The sequence below is a fragment of the Macaca nemestrina genome, chromosome 7 (assembly GCF_043159975.1).
Source record: "Macaca nemestrina isolate mMacNem1 chromosome 7, mMacNem.hap1, whole genome shotgun sequence".
Classification (NCBI taxonomy): Eukaryota; Metazoa; Chordata; class Mammalia; order Primates; family Cercopithecidae; genus Macaca; species Macaca nemestrina.
Window position 1 is genome coordinate 92,844,177 of NC_092131.1, and position 13,250 is coordinate 92,857,426.

Here is a 13,250-nt window from a genome sequence, read left to right on the forward strand (position 1 = left end):
TCACAGTGAGCCAAGATTGCGCCATTGCACTTTAGCCTGGGTGACAGAACGATAATCTGACTCAAAAAAAGGTAATTCTTACTCATTGGATTTGTCAATATTGGTGTGTATCCTGCTGTGTCCCCAAACATTGGGATATATCCTGTTTTGTGTCAACAACAGGCCACCTCTGAAACATCTGTGAAGCCTGCTTCATGTGAGAGTGGTCAATCTTTCCTGTTCAGTAAATTCAGCTCTAAAAATATCACCTGCTTTCCCCACAAATCATCTTCCTTTGCACCTTGTCAGTGGCTCTGTGCTGTGAAGCTGCCCCTCTGTTGGCCAGTTTGCTGTATGCACATCATCCTCTCTTGGCTTTCTCTCCAGTTGTGGCTGTTTACATAAAGGGATCCTTGTGGTCCACGGAAGATGCACTAGGAACCTCTGATCCTGCAAGAGAAGGATTGATGAAGGTGAGTTGATGCAATTTTAAATGAACATTGTAAAAGAGGTTTTAAAAGTCACAGTGCTTACTTGATAATTTGATAATTTAAAGCAGTCTAGCCATGTCTTCATTTCCTAGTACCACAGAGTACCACAAAACAGAAATGTATTGTCTCACAGTTCTGGAGGCTGGAAAGTCTGAAATCAAGCAATCGACAGGGTTGTTTTCTTTTGAGGGCTGTAAATGAGAATCTGTTCCTGGCTTCCCTCCTAGCTTCTAGTAACCTCAGGGGTTTCTTGGCTTGTAGATGACCTTCTCCTTGTATTTCCACATCGTTCTCTATGTGTGTGTCTGTCTCTGTCAAAATCCTCCTTTTTTATAAGGACACGAGTCATATTGGATTAGAGACCAACTGAATCCCCTCATGTTGATTGATCAGCAGACTCTATTTCCAAATAAGGTCACATTCACACAACTGGGAGTTAGGATGTCAACAGCTTTTTGGGGGTGATAATTCAATCCATAACACCCTGCTAGCAAGGAAAACAGCACTCAGTGCTATGTATAACAGATATCTGGCTACTGATAAGTCTATTTTACTTTCCCAAGTGGCCCCTCATGTCTAAGTTTTAAAACTTTAATATACACCATCTCTCTGTTGTATGGGAAACTTCTGCTTAGTACATTCAGGTAATGTTTATTGGCACTTAGCATAAGTTAGAATTATAGCAGATATTATCCTGTATGTTACCTCAGCCTCTATAGAGCTTATCTAATGTCAGAACCTTCAAGGTATTTGTTTTGCAGATGAACACATTGAAACTGAGTCACACAGCCAGTAAGTGATTTAGCTGGGTACAAACATCTGTCTCCTTGACATCAGACCTGGTGATCTTTGAAGAGCTGTGCCTCTGTTGAGCAGTTGTAAAGCAGAGACCTGCAATGGCAGGTGTGAAGGCAGGAGCCAGAGGAACTTCTCAGAGGTCCAGGTGGCGTCCTCTTGGCTGAACTTTGGCTGGGGCCAAGGCTAAGGAGGAAGCCAGTACCCAGCTGAGAGTTTGGACTGTGTGCCTCACATTCACCCATTTTCATTTGACTGGTATATTTATCTTAATTCCATAGGTGGGAAGAAGGATGATGCTTCCCTGCAGTCTTGAAATGTGTGATCTTGTTTACAGTTATCTGGCATGCCATTCGGTTCCCTTCATAGAGCCCTGTAAATAATGAATGAAATATCAGTTTTCTTTCAGGTTCAGTATGGAGAATGGCTAAGAAACAAAATACAATTAAAAGATAAAGAAAAAAAAGTCAAGACCTAAAGTTCTACAGACAGAGAGGGGAAATAGTCTCAGGCACAACACTTCAAAGATCTCCAGCCTGATGTCAAGGAGATGGAAGTTTGTACCCAGCTACCTCACTTACTGGCAGTGTGACTCAGCCTCGATGTCTTCATCTACACACAAATACCTCGAAGGTTCTGAAATTAGATAATCCCTATAAGAGGTCTCAGGTAATGTTCCCAAGTTGTTAATCCAGGTTTTATTTTATTTATTTATTTTTTCTGCTGAGCAATTAAAAAAAATTAGTTCTTGGCCGGGCGCGGTGGCTCAAGCCTGTAATCCCAGCACTTTGGGAGGCCGAGACGGGCGGATCACGAGGTCAGGAGATCGAGACCATCCTGGGTAACACAGTGAAACCCCGTCTCTACTAAAAATACAAAAACTTAGCCGGGCGAGGTGGCAGGCGCCTGTAGTCCCAGCTACTCGGGAGGCTGAGGCAGGAGAATGGCGTGAACCCGGGAGGCGGAGCTTGCAGTGAGCTGAGATCCGGCCACTGCACTCCAGCCTGGGTGACAGAGCGAGACTCCGTCTCAAAAAAAAAAAAAAAAAATTAGTTCTTGATTTTTTTCTAAACAAGAGCTTCATTAAGATAAATTCACACATCATAAGCTTCATTCTTTTAAAGTGCACAATGCAGGGAGTTTTAATATATTCACAACGTTGTATATCAATCACCACTAATTCCAGAACATTTTCATCATTTTAAAAAGAAGCTTTCTACCCATTAGCATCACTCCTCATTCCTGTCTTTCCCCAGTCCCTGGAAACCATTGATCTGCTTTCTGTCTTTATGGATTTGCCTATTCTAGATATTTCCTATAAATGGAATCATATGACAGGTGGTCTTGTGTAAACAGCCTCTTTAACTTGACAAAATCTTTTCAGAGTTCATCCACTGTAGCATGCATCAGTACTTCATTCTTTTTTTGGGGGTGAATAATAGTCCATTGTATGGATATACCACATTTCATTTATCCATTTTTCAGTTGATGGACATTTGAATTGTATCCACTTTTTGACTATGATTAATAATACTTCTATAAGCATTTGTATGTAAGTTTTTGTGAGATACATATTTTCAGTTCTCTTGAGTATATATCTAGGAGTGGAATTGCTGGTCATGTGGTAACTCTACGTTTCATATATTGAGGAATTGTCCAACTACTTTCCCCAGCAGCCACACCATTCTGTATTCTCAACAGCAGTGTCTGAGGGTTTCAGTCACTCCATATCCTCACCAGCACTTGTTATTGTCTTTTTAATGTTCTCCCTCCTAGTAGGTGTGAAGTAGAATCTCACTGTAGTTTTAATTTGCATTTCCATGATGGCTAAGGATGGTGAGCATCTTTTCATGTGCTGATTGGCCATCTATAGATCCCCTTTGGGAAAATGTTTATGAAGATCCTTGGCCCACTTTTTAATTGGGCTATTTGACTTTTTACTATTGGGTTGTGAGAGTTTTTCATATGCAGAGTTTCATATGCAGAGTTTTTCATATGCGTAATCCTTATCGCATATATGATTTGCAGTTATTTTTTTCCCATTCTATGAGTTGTCTTTTTTAGGTCTCGTTTTAATTGACTCCGTAGATATTATTTTGAAAAGGTTTTTCTTCCAGCACATTAGAGATGGCCTGAGATTCAGCAAGTGAGCATGACGTACCCAGTGTGGTGCTTGGCATCTTGGTTTGCGTTGCTGTCCCAGCTCTGGTGCCGCAGGTGGGCCAGGTGCCACTTAATGATTGACTGTTCTGAATGCTATGAAGAATGTGAATGGCTCCTTAAATAATTTTTTCAGAACAAGAGTTGTTACTTCCTTCATTTGTCATCTCTTCTTCTAAGTTTAAATGAGAAAACCCCCACATTTTCTGAAAATGTGGCCTATATTATGAACAGAAAGAAACTAGGGTGTTATTTCCACTTAATGAACCATGTTGTAAAGATCTATCCTACCCCAGCTGTACAAGGGAATATTTCCTCTCTCTGTTTGTAGAACTTTAGGTCTTGACTTTTTTTCTTTTTCTTTTAATTACATTTTGTTTCCTAGCCAGCTTTTCTTCACAAATTACCAAAAAAACCCCACAAGATTTCTTAATGTTTTTCCTGTTAACTTAATTAGTGGTCCTGATGAGGGATGTGAACTGGAACTTAGTTTTGTGTTTTCAGAAACATTTCTGAGTCAAAAATCACATGTCACATGTTTTCCTCCCCCGTAATGAAATTGGACAAATTAAGTACATTTTCTTTCTCCTCTTTTTCTCCTGCCAGTTTTTGATTGGATATTTCCCTTCTGCCAGATGCAATCTGCTTTTGTCTTCTGGCTTTCTTCTGAACTTTTTGGTTTTATAAGTTGAAAAATATAACCTCCCCCACGACACCAATCTTGTTTTGTGACTAGCTGGTTATTCTTAATGTCTGAACTTGATTTGGCTGCCGCTGTCTGAGATACAAAATGTGATGGCTTCTCAGAGCCAAGCTAGTGTGGTTTTCACTAATCTTTTTCTCATTTAAGATTTAACTCCAGATGAAGGTGAAATATTTTACATTCTGGCCAATTCATAAGTTTATTGGCACTGAACACTTCTTGCCATTTGCTGCAAGCTGCCTTATTTTTATTACCAGAGCATTTGAAAAACATGCATGTATTTTAGAGACCACATGAAGGATCTTATCCCTTGACTGGAGGGGGAAACCAAGACTCAAAGAGGTTGTGAATTGCTGAAGACCTCCCAGCAAATCCAGGGTAACAACCCACAAACCACAAACGATGAGGATGATAATCCAAGGGTCAAGTATTAAATATAAAATGAAGTATTAACATTTGTATTATCCTCTTTCCCCAAATCTCATTTCTAATGGATGAAGATGAAGAAGGAAATCGCTGGCTGGAATGGAAAGCCCCAGTCTGTTGTTTTGTGCCTGCCTCTGACAGATCCCTTGTCCAGCTGTCTCAAGTCCTCTTTGAAATGAGGCAGGGAAATCAATAAATGTAATCACCCTCTTTGAGCCTCAATTTCCCCACCTATGAACCAGGACCTCCCGAGCGAGGTGGTGAGAATCAAATGGGAGCATGTGGGTGGATGTCATGGACCAGTTAGTGGCCTTGTTGATCTAGAGGTAATGCATAGGATGAAGTGACAAATACACACACGCAGAGGCTGTCACCTAGCAGTGTTGCAGAGTAAATTCCAATACAACAGTATTGTCACTTCGTAAATAGCTGATTGGTTTCACCTCGTGCCACATTTTAGCAGTTGCTCGTGACTGTCTGAAGGGCTGTGTTAAGGAGGCTTCTGAGACCGTGTCCACGCTTAGCTGGACAGATAGGTCTGCTCTGAATCCAGGGGTGGGAGACCTTGGTTTCTACCACCTATTTGCCATCCATGGGCTACACAAATGCACAGCATTTTAATAGGCAGGAGTGTGAAGTCATTTTGACTTGTGAAGAGGAAAGCTTCTATCTGTGTGGGCCTGACTTTGACCACAATACAATTTCCTTACTTGTGATAACTTTGCTACAGGCAAGAGATGGTTCAATTTTACAGCCTTAGAAGGGGTGTGCCCCGAGTCCCTGTAATTCTCTGGGATTAGGACGCCAGTGTGTGCTCCAAATCGGTCACAAGCCGTTGAAACTCACTTGCTTTTGGTGTAGCAATTGATCTCCCACATTATTTACCCTCCTTCTGACGGCCAGAATTCCGGGGCCTGCTATCATGAAAATGGCAGATTGGGTTTATTTCAGGACACATCCAGCGAGTCAGTTGAAATGGGTTGCCCAGTCCCCCAGTGTTAAATTCCTGTTTTGTTACAATGTGATGGATTGTGTTTTGTCGTCTCACATTCCTGGTCCGTGGTCTTGAGGACCCAGGGGCCGCCCCTGGTGTTGTTCTCTGCTCCTGGAGGCCGCATGGTGTGAAAGGTCAGTGGTGTGGAAGCCTCTGTGAGATGCCATGATTCACGTTTTGGATCTTTGAGCACAAAATGAATCTTCGATGGAGGAGCTCACACCTGGCCCCAATGTGTGGGTCACGTCCAAGCACAGAATTTATTGCATATGATTTTCCTCTCTTGTCTCACGTGATTATTGTTGCTCTTTTCTTTCTTTCTTTTTTTTTCCCCCAAAGGTTCAGTCATTTGGGGAAAGGATTGTGCTTTTCATTTTAAACGTCATTATTTTTGGAAGACTGGAGAGAAATTTGGATGATGATGACATGTTTTTTCTACCTCACTCTGTGAAGGAACAAGCTAAAATCCTGTGGAGACGTGGAGCGGCTGTTGGGTTTTACACAACCAAGATGAAAGGTGAGGGATGCACGGCCACCACTTCAGGCTGGACTGAGGGGGGCTCTCTAGGGGTCTGCCTGGTCTGGAGGGTTCCCTCAGCACCAGCTATGTGGAGAGAATCTTTTCTCGTGGATTAAGTTGGGTGTAAATGAACCCCATGTATGGATTCCATTTCCACCACATTTCTCATCTCAGTGGCAAACATGGTCAAAAGCATGTCCCTTTAATTTCCAGGCAGTGCCATGTCCCCTCTAAAAAACACCTAATTGTAGTTAATGGTATAAAATTCGTTTCTTTCCTTCAGTGTTACTAGTTAGTTGTCAGGAAAAATACCAGTGCTAATAGCTGATATGTGGAGCAAAAGCACCTTGGATGCCAAGATTTATAGACATTACATCAGAAGAGAGGGAGTCCGGCCATGATAACAAAGTTAGGGTGAAAATCTCTGACTCGAAGGCAGTCACCAGTGGTAAGTGTGGGACTAGTACCATTTTGCTGAAGGGATTTGTCTCGTCTTTTTTTTTTTTTTTTTTTAATTTTTTGAGGCAGGGTCTTGCTTGATGTCGCTCAGGCTGGAGTACAGTGGCACGATCATGGCTCACTGCAGCCTCAACTTCCCTGGGCTCAGGTGGTCCTGCCGCCTCAGCCTCCTGGGTAGTTGGGACTCCAGCCACATCTGGCTAATTTTTGTATTTTTTGTAGAGATGGGGTTTTGCCATGTTGCCCAGGCTGGTCTCGAGCTCCTGAGTTTAAGCCATCTGCCCGCTACAGCCTCCCAAAGTGCTGGGATTGCAGGTGTGTGCCACTGCGCCTGGCCACCGGTTTTTTTCTTTAAAGTTGCTTTCTTTTTTTCATTCTTTCTTTTCTTCTCTCTCTCTTTTTTTTTTTTTTTTTTTTTTTTTTTGAGATGGGATCTCTTTGTCATCCAGGATGGAGTGCAGGGTCGTGATCATAACTCACTGCTGCCTCAAATTCTTGGGCTCAAGTGATCCTCCTGCCTCAGCCTCCCAAAGTGCTGGGATTACAGGCATGAACCACCATGCCTGGCCTCTTTATTTAATTTTTAAAGGCTGTCAACATCTCTCACCTAACTAATTCCAGCCCCATCATTTGGTTGTCAAAAAGTTCTCAATTTTAACAAAAATCAGTCTACTCAGTAAACTGCCATGGATGTACTATGAGTTAGATGTTTTTCTCCGGCGCTAAAGATGCTGAATTTGGTTCTGAGCCATGTTCACATTGTGTGTGTGCTTGACCTGTCCAGGATGCGATAAATTTGTGTTTCTCACTTTTTTGTTTTTTCCTCAGTGAGATACAGCAGTTTCTCATCCAGACCACTTCTTCATTTCTTGGTTAATTATTTGCAAAGTCAGTCGTAGCTTTAGCCCCTGTGGCTTTCGTCTCCTTTCCTCATGACAGCCTTTGCCCTCAGATTTTGATGCCCTTTCACTTTTTTGAATGGTCATGTTCTTTCGCCATTTAAGATAGACCAAAGGATCTAGAGAAAAATTAAAATGTAAAGGAAGCTTTTTGTAACTCCTCTTTCCTGGGAGACTCATCAGTGGTCATTTTCTACCAAATGGCTGTTTTTGAATCTGTAACCAAATCATTTGTGGTGTAGACATCCTACTAATAATAACAAAAACTGTTAACAGATTCCAGCTTGATGTGTGAAACCACAGGTAGGTGGCAGAAAGAGCTTGACCTTGGTCTTGCCTGGTTCTGCTGCTATTCCTGGAGGCAGTGATACCAAGGGTCCTGATTCTGGGGAGGGACGCAGGGGTTGTCTGCAACTGCCATGCTCTTCCCCAGGCAGATTCAGAGCCTTGGAGGAGAGGGAGGATCTAAGGATGCTGAGCTGAGGCAGGTCAGACTGGGTGCTTGAATTCTGCTTTTTCATTTCTGATGGATCCCACAAATTCAGTGAAAAGTTCCCTGAAGCTGCTTGTGAGGTCACATTATTTTCATCAATGAACTGGTTTTTGAAGTGGCAATGGACTGTTAGTTACTCGGCAATTTAGTGGGTTTAACAAGTGTCAAACGTGTGTTGTGGCTCGTGCCTGTAATCCCAGCACTTTGGGAGGCCAAGGTGGGCAGATTCCTTGAGCTCACGAGTTAGAGACCAGCCTGGGCAACATGATGAAACCCCATCTCTACTAAAAGTACAAAAACCAACTGGGCATGGTGGTGCACACCAGCTACTCAGGAGGCTGAGGTAGGAAGATCACTTGAGCCGAGATCATGCCACTGCACTCCATCCTGGGTAAAAGAGTGAGACCCTGTCTCAAAAAAAAAAAAAAAAAAAAAAAAAAAGTGTCAAACCTGTAGAAAATAAAATAAATAAAGCAAATGTGTTTTTCAGGTGTCCATTGCCAACTTTTTTTTACTGCCTTTTTATGGATTAACATTTTTAGGGAGACAGAATGAGGGATGGAATCAATATGTGTATTACCAGCAGCAATGTCTGAGAGTTACAGTTGCACCACATCCTTGTCAGTACTTGGTATTGTCAGTCTTTTTCATTTTAGCCAGTCTATAAGGTGTGAAGTGGTGGCTGATTTTGGTTTTAATTCACATTTCACTATTTCACTAATGATGGATGATATTAAACATGTGCTTATTTGATGGTCATATAACTTGTTTGATGAAGCGTCTGTTCAAATATTTTTGCCCATTTTTAATTGTTTTTTAAATTATTGAGCTTCAAGAATCTTTAAATATTTTAGATAAAAGCTTTTTATCAGATACATGTTTTGAAAACATTTTCATTTTGATGACAGTGGTTGTCAAAGAGCAAAAGTTTTAAATGTTGATGAAGTCTAATTGATCAATTTTCACTATTATTCAGTTGAAAATATTTTCTAAAATACTTTGTGATTTCTAAGGGTTCTTTAAAAGTGAGTTTTTAATTTCCAGATATTTGGGGGCTATCTCTGATGTTTTATTTTTTGTTGATTTCTAGTTTAATTCTGCTGCAGTAAGAGAATATAGTCTGCTATATTTTAATATTCTGAAAAAGAGAGTTGTTTTATGACCTAGTGTGTGGTCTATCTTTGGGAACATTCTGTGGGGACTTAAAAGAGTATATTCTGCAGTTGTTGGGTGTAATGTTTAGAACTGTCAGGTTATGGTGATTGGTGGTGTCATTCATATCTGCAAGGGAGCAAGAGTGGGGAGGAGACATGCTCTTTTAAACAGTTGCTATCCAGCGTCGTTTTCCTTCAGGCCAAAATACTTCTGATACAGGTTGGATATTTGTCCCCTCCAAATCTCAGGTTAAAATGTGACCCCCCATTGTTGGAGATGGAGATGGGGCCTACTGAGAGGTGTCTTGGTCATGGGGACAGATCTCTCATGAATGACTTGGCACCTTCCCTGTGATACTGAGTGAGTCTAGCTGTATTAGTTCATACTAGAGCAGATTGTTTAAAAAAGCATGGCACTTCCCATCCCTCTCTTGCTCCCTCTCTCTCCATGTGACACGGCTGCTCTCCTTTGCCTTCCACCATGAATGGAAGCTTCCTGAGGCCCCACCAGAAGCAGATGCTGGTGCCATGCTTCTAGTACAGCCTGCACAACCAGGAACCAAATAAACCTCCCTTCTTTACAAATTACCCAGCCTCAGGTATTCTTTTATAGCAGCACAAAACAGACTAATACAGCTTCCCTTAATTTTTCAATTGACTTAGCAGCGAATTATAGATGGCAGATGAATCTGAATCACCTTTGTAAAGTCAGTTCTATTGACCACCATTATTTTTTTCCTGAGTAAGGGTCACACTTTCCTGTTTCTTTGCATATTTAGTAATTTTTGGTTGAAAACTAGTCATTGCAGCAACTGAATTTTTTTTTTTTTTCTGAGGATTTTGAGATTTTTGTTTTAGCAGGCATTGAACTTGCCTGGATTTAAACTGCAATCACCTCCCTCCTTTGACATGTGGGTATTACAGGTCTCTCCCTTAACATGTGGAGACCACAATTCGAGATGAGATTTGGGTGAGGACACAGAGGTCTAATCCTGTGTAGTTCCATCTTTCAAGAGTGGGTATCTCTCTGGGCTCTGACTTCTTTTTTGCCGGATCCCTTGGGGTCTGCTCCACTCATATGTAGACTAGCTATAAGCCAGATTTGGGAAGTTTATGCTCTGAATTTGGGTCTCACTAATTCTGTGGTTCTCATGCTGCTAGGGCTTCCTCATTAAATTTCTGCTTCTTTTCCCATCCTGAATTCTGATATTTGACACATTTAGCTGGTAAGGCTGCGATTTTTCCCACCAATGTTTTTTTTTTTTTTTTTGTAGCCTTGCAGGTGGAATTAATCCTGTGGCTGGTAAACTGTAAACTCACAGGTTCTACCGATTTCGGTTGCAGTTTTCTGAAAGTAAATTTTCCTCTGGCTTCTTTTTTGTTTTTTTCTGAGATGGAGTCTCACTCTGTTGCGCAGGCTGGAGTGCAGTGGCACAATCCTGGCTCACTGCAAGCTCTGCCTCCCGGGCTCACGCCATTCTCCTGCCTCAGCCTCCCGAGTAGCTGGGACTACAGGCGACCGCCACCACGACTGGCTAATTTTTTGTATTTTTTTAGTAGAGACAGAGTTTCACTGTGTTAACCAGGATGGTCTCGATCTCCTGACCTCATGATCCACCTGCCTCGGTCTCCCAAAGTGCTGGGATTACAGGCGTGAGCCACTGCGCCCAGCCAATTTTCCTCTGGCTTCTCTCTGCTTTTGGATGCCTTGCAGTTTCTTTAAATATTTTATTAAATTTATTTTTTTTAATAGTTATTATATGTAGGGATTTGCATGACCACTTCATCTCACCAGCCTTATCTAATATTCTGTTCATGTATAGAACATAGAATTTTGTTCCTTGCCTTCCCATCTTTTCCTGTAAGTTGAGAGAGGGATCTATTTAGATGAATTAAAAAACGGTTGCTATGCATGCAGGTAAATTAAACAAAAAGTAATTTTGATAGTGATTAGGTATATTTTGTGATCTTTTGTTATTTTACACATGTAAGTTAAGAAAATTTGCCAGTGAGTACATGTGGTTTAATTGACTATAGGAAGGGTTTGTAGTTCAAAAGTTCAGAACAGTTATTGATGTTTCTTCAGCCTTGGCTCTGTCTTGGTGCCTGCCACAGCGTTATGTGGTGGTGCTGTATTGGTGTTTGAGAGATGGGCACAGCAAATGGCATGCTTCCTCACTTTTCAGTACAACAGTTTCTCTTCATAAGCTTAGATCCATATGATTCAGAATGTCTGTTAATTTAGCCTGGACTTGGCTGAAGTTTATAATTTCATTCTGTGAGGAAAACAAAATGGACAAATTCATTGCATAAATAGTATCACAGGGGCCAGGTTTTACCTACTGATATGGTTTGGATTTGTGGCCCCGCCCAAATCTCATGTCCAATTGTAACCCCCAGTGGTGGAGTGGGGGCCCAGTGGGAAGTAATTGGGTCATGGGGTGGACTTCCCCCTTGCTGTTCTCATGATGTGAATGAATTCTCAAAAGTTCTAGCTGTTTAAAAGTGTGTAGTACCTCCCCTTTCAGTCTCTCTTCCTCCTGCTCTGGCCGTGTAAGATGTGCCTGCTTCCTCTTTGCCTTCGGCCATGATTGAAAGTTTCTTGAGGTCTCCCCAGCCATGCTTCCTGTACAGCCTGTAGAACCCTGAGCTACTTAAACCTTTTTTCTTATAAATTACCCAGTTTCAGGTATTTCTTTATAGCAATGTGGGAACAGACTAATACGCCTACTGAAGGGTATATGTTGTTTCTTTTCTTTCTTTCTTTCTTTTTTTTGAGATGGAGTCTTGCTTTGTCACCCAGGATGGAGTGCAGTGGCACAATCTCTGCTCACTGCAACCTCTGCCTCCCAGGTTCAAGTGATTCTCCTGCCTCAGCCTCCTGAGTAGCTGGGATTACAGACACGTGCCACCACGCCAAGCTAATTTTTGTATTTTTAGTAGAGACGGGGTTTCACCATGTTGGCCAGGTTGGTCTCGAACTCCTGACCTTGTGATCTGCCCTCCTCAGCCTCCCAAAGTACTGGGATTACAGGCATGAGCCACCGCGCCTGGCAGAGTATACATTGTTTCTAAGCATTTTAGCTATACCTTTTCTGTCTGCAAGTAACTTTAAATCTTATTTTTTATTTTTTAGTAACTCATAGTGTATTTATAAAATGAATAAAAAGTGTATAAAATGAATAAAAAGTGTTTCTACCAAAATACACTTTTCACTGGGAAAAATAAATAAAATAGACAAATGGATCTACACAAAGTAAACATTAACTTTGGTAGATTTCAGTGTAGTTCATATTTGCCCTTATTCCCCCAGAGCTGCTCAACTACCAAAAATTTTAAATATATTTTTAACTGAGATTTTATTATGTTGACATTTGTTTCTCATTCCACATCATCTTCAGCCAAGCTCTGAGCACTTACAATTCTCTGACTAATTGTTGGGAGCTTAGTCAGAAGCATCTGGAACACTGGTGGTGGAAGAGTTTGCTGTAAGACCTGCAGTAACTGCTGTGGCTGTCCACACACAACAATTGCATTTGTGAGATGGTCTATGCCCTTCTCATGTTCACCTTGAGCTAGTAACTCTTCACCAAGCTGTATTTCTTCAAGGAAGAACTTCTGAACAGCTTCAGCATCTTTAAAGTCAGGTAACTTGGAAAGCCCAGCTCTCTCCTTGGCAAGCTTCTGTTTCTTTCTTCGTTCTCGAAGCCTGTTCTTGAAGTTGGGGTCACTTCGTCTTTTACGGTCGAAGTAGATGCAGTACCCAATAAAAAGAGCTCCGCTTACACCGGCGGCGATGGCGCTGTTCCGACCCACCATCTTCTCTACGACGCTGAGCGTGGACGGTGGCGGCAGAGATGGCGAAGGAGTGGTGGGCCACGAACCCTCAGAGCGGTCGGCGCAGCTCACACCCGACGGCCGCGGGCCAGGAACTAAATCTTATTTTTAAAAGTTGTAGCGTAAAATTCATTTTTGGGAGGCTTTACGACTCTGTGAATTTTAACCCATGTATAGGTTTGAATAACCACAACCACAATGAAAGTAAACAATAGTTTCATTACCTCCCCCATACACTTCATCCCCCCTCCCCATAACCCCAGCAACCACTGGTCTGTTCTCCATCACTACAGTTTTGTCTCTTTTAGAATATCCTATATGTGAAATCAGGCGGTGTTTA

The 13,250-nt window shown here is 41.8% G+C and overlaps 2 protein-coding genes across 2 annotated transcripts in view; one reads left to right on the top strand and one right to left on the bottom strand.

Moving 5' to 3' along the window:
* Positions 1-5,974: 5,974 nt before the first annotated feature.
* FAM169B (Protein) overlaps positions 5,975-13,250 on the top strand; it is a 41,408-nt gene continuing 34,132 nt past the window's right edge. The window contains exon 1 of the mRNA XM_071099435.1: positions 5,975-6,065. Within this exon, the coding sequence (XP_070955536.1) occupies positions 5,975-6,065 (91 nt within the window). The remainder of the gene's footprint in view (positions 6,066-13,250) is intronic.
* Positions 12,416-13,001, bottom strand: LOC105479396 (mitochondrial import receptor subunit TOM20 homolog). The gene has a single exon (XM_071099434.1). It carries the CDS (start codon positions 12,890-12,892, stop codon positions 12,455-12,457), a length of 438 nt encoding a protein of 145 aa, XP_070955535.1. The 5' UTR covers positions 12,893-13,001; the 3' UTR covers positions 12,416-12,454.

Coding starts and splice junctions, on each gene's coding strand:
- LOC105479396 (XM_071099434.1), bottom strand. CDS start 12,892: ATGGTGGGTCGGAACAGCGCCATCGCCGCCGGTGTAAGCGGAGCTCTT.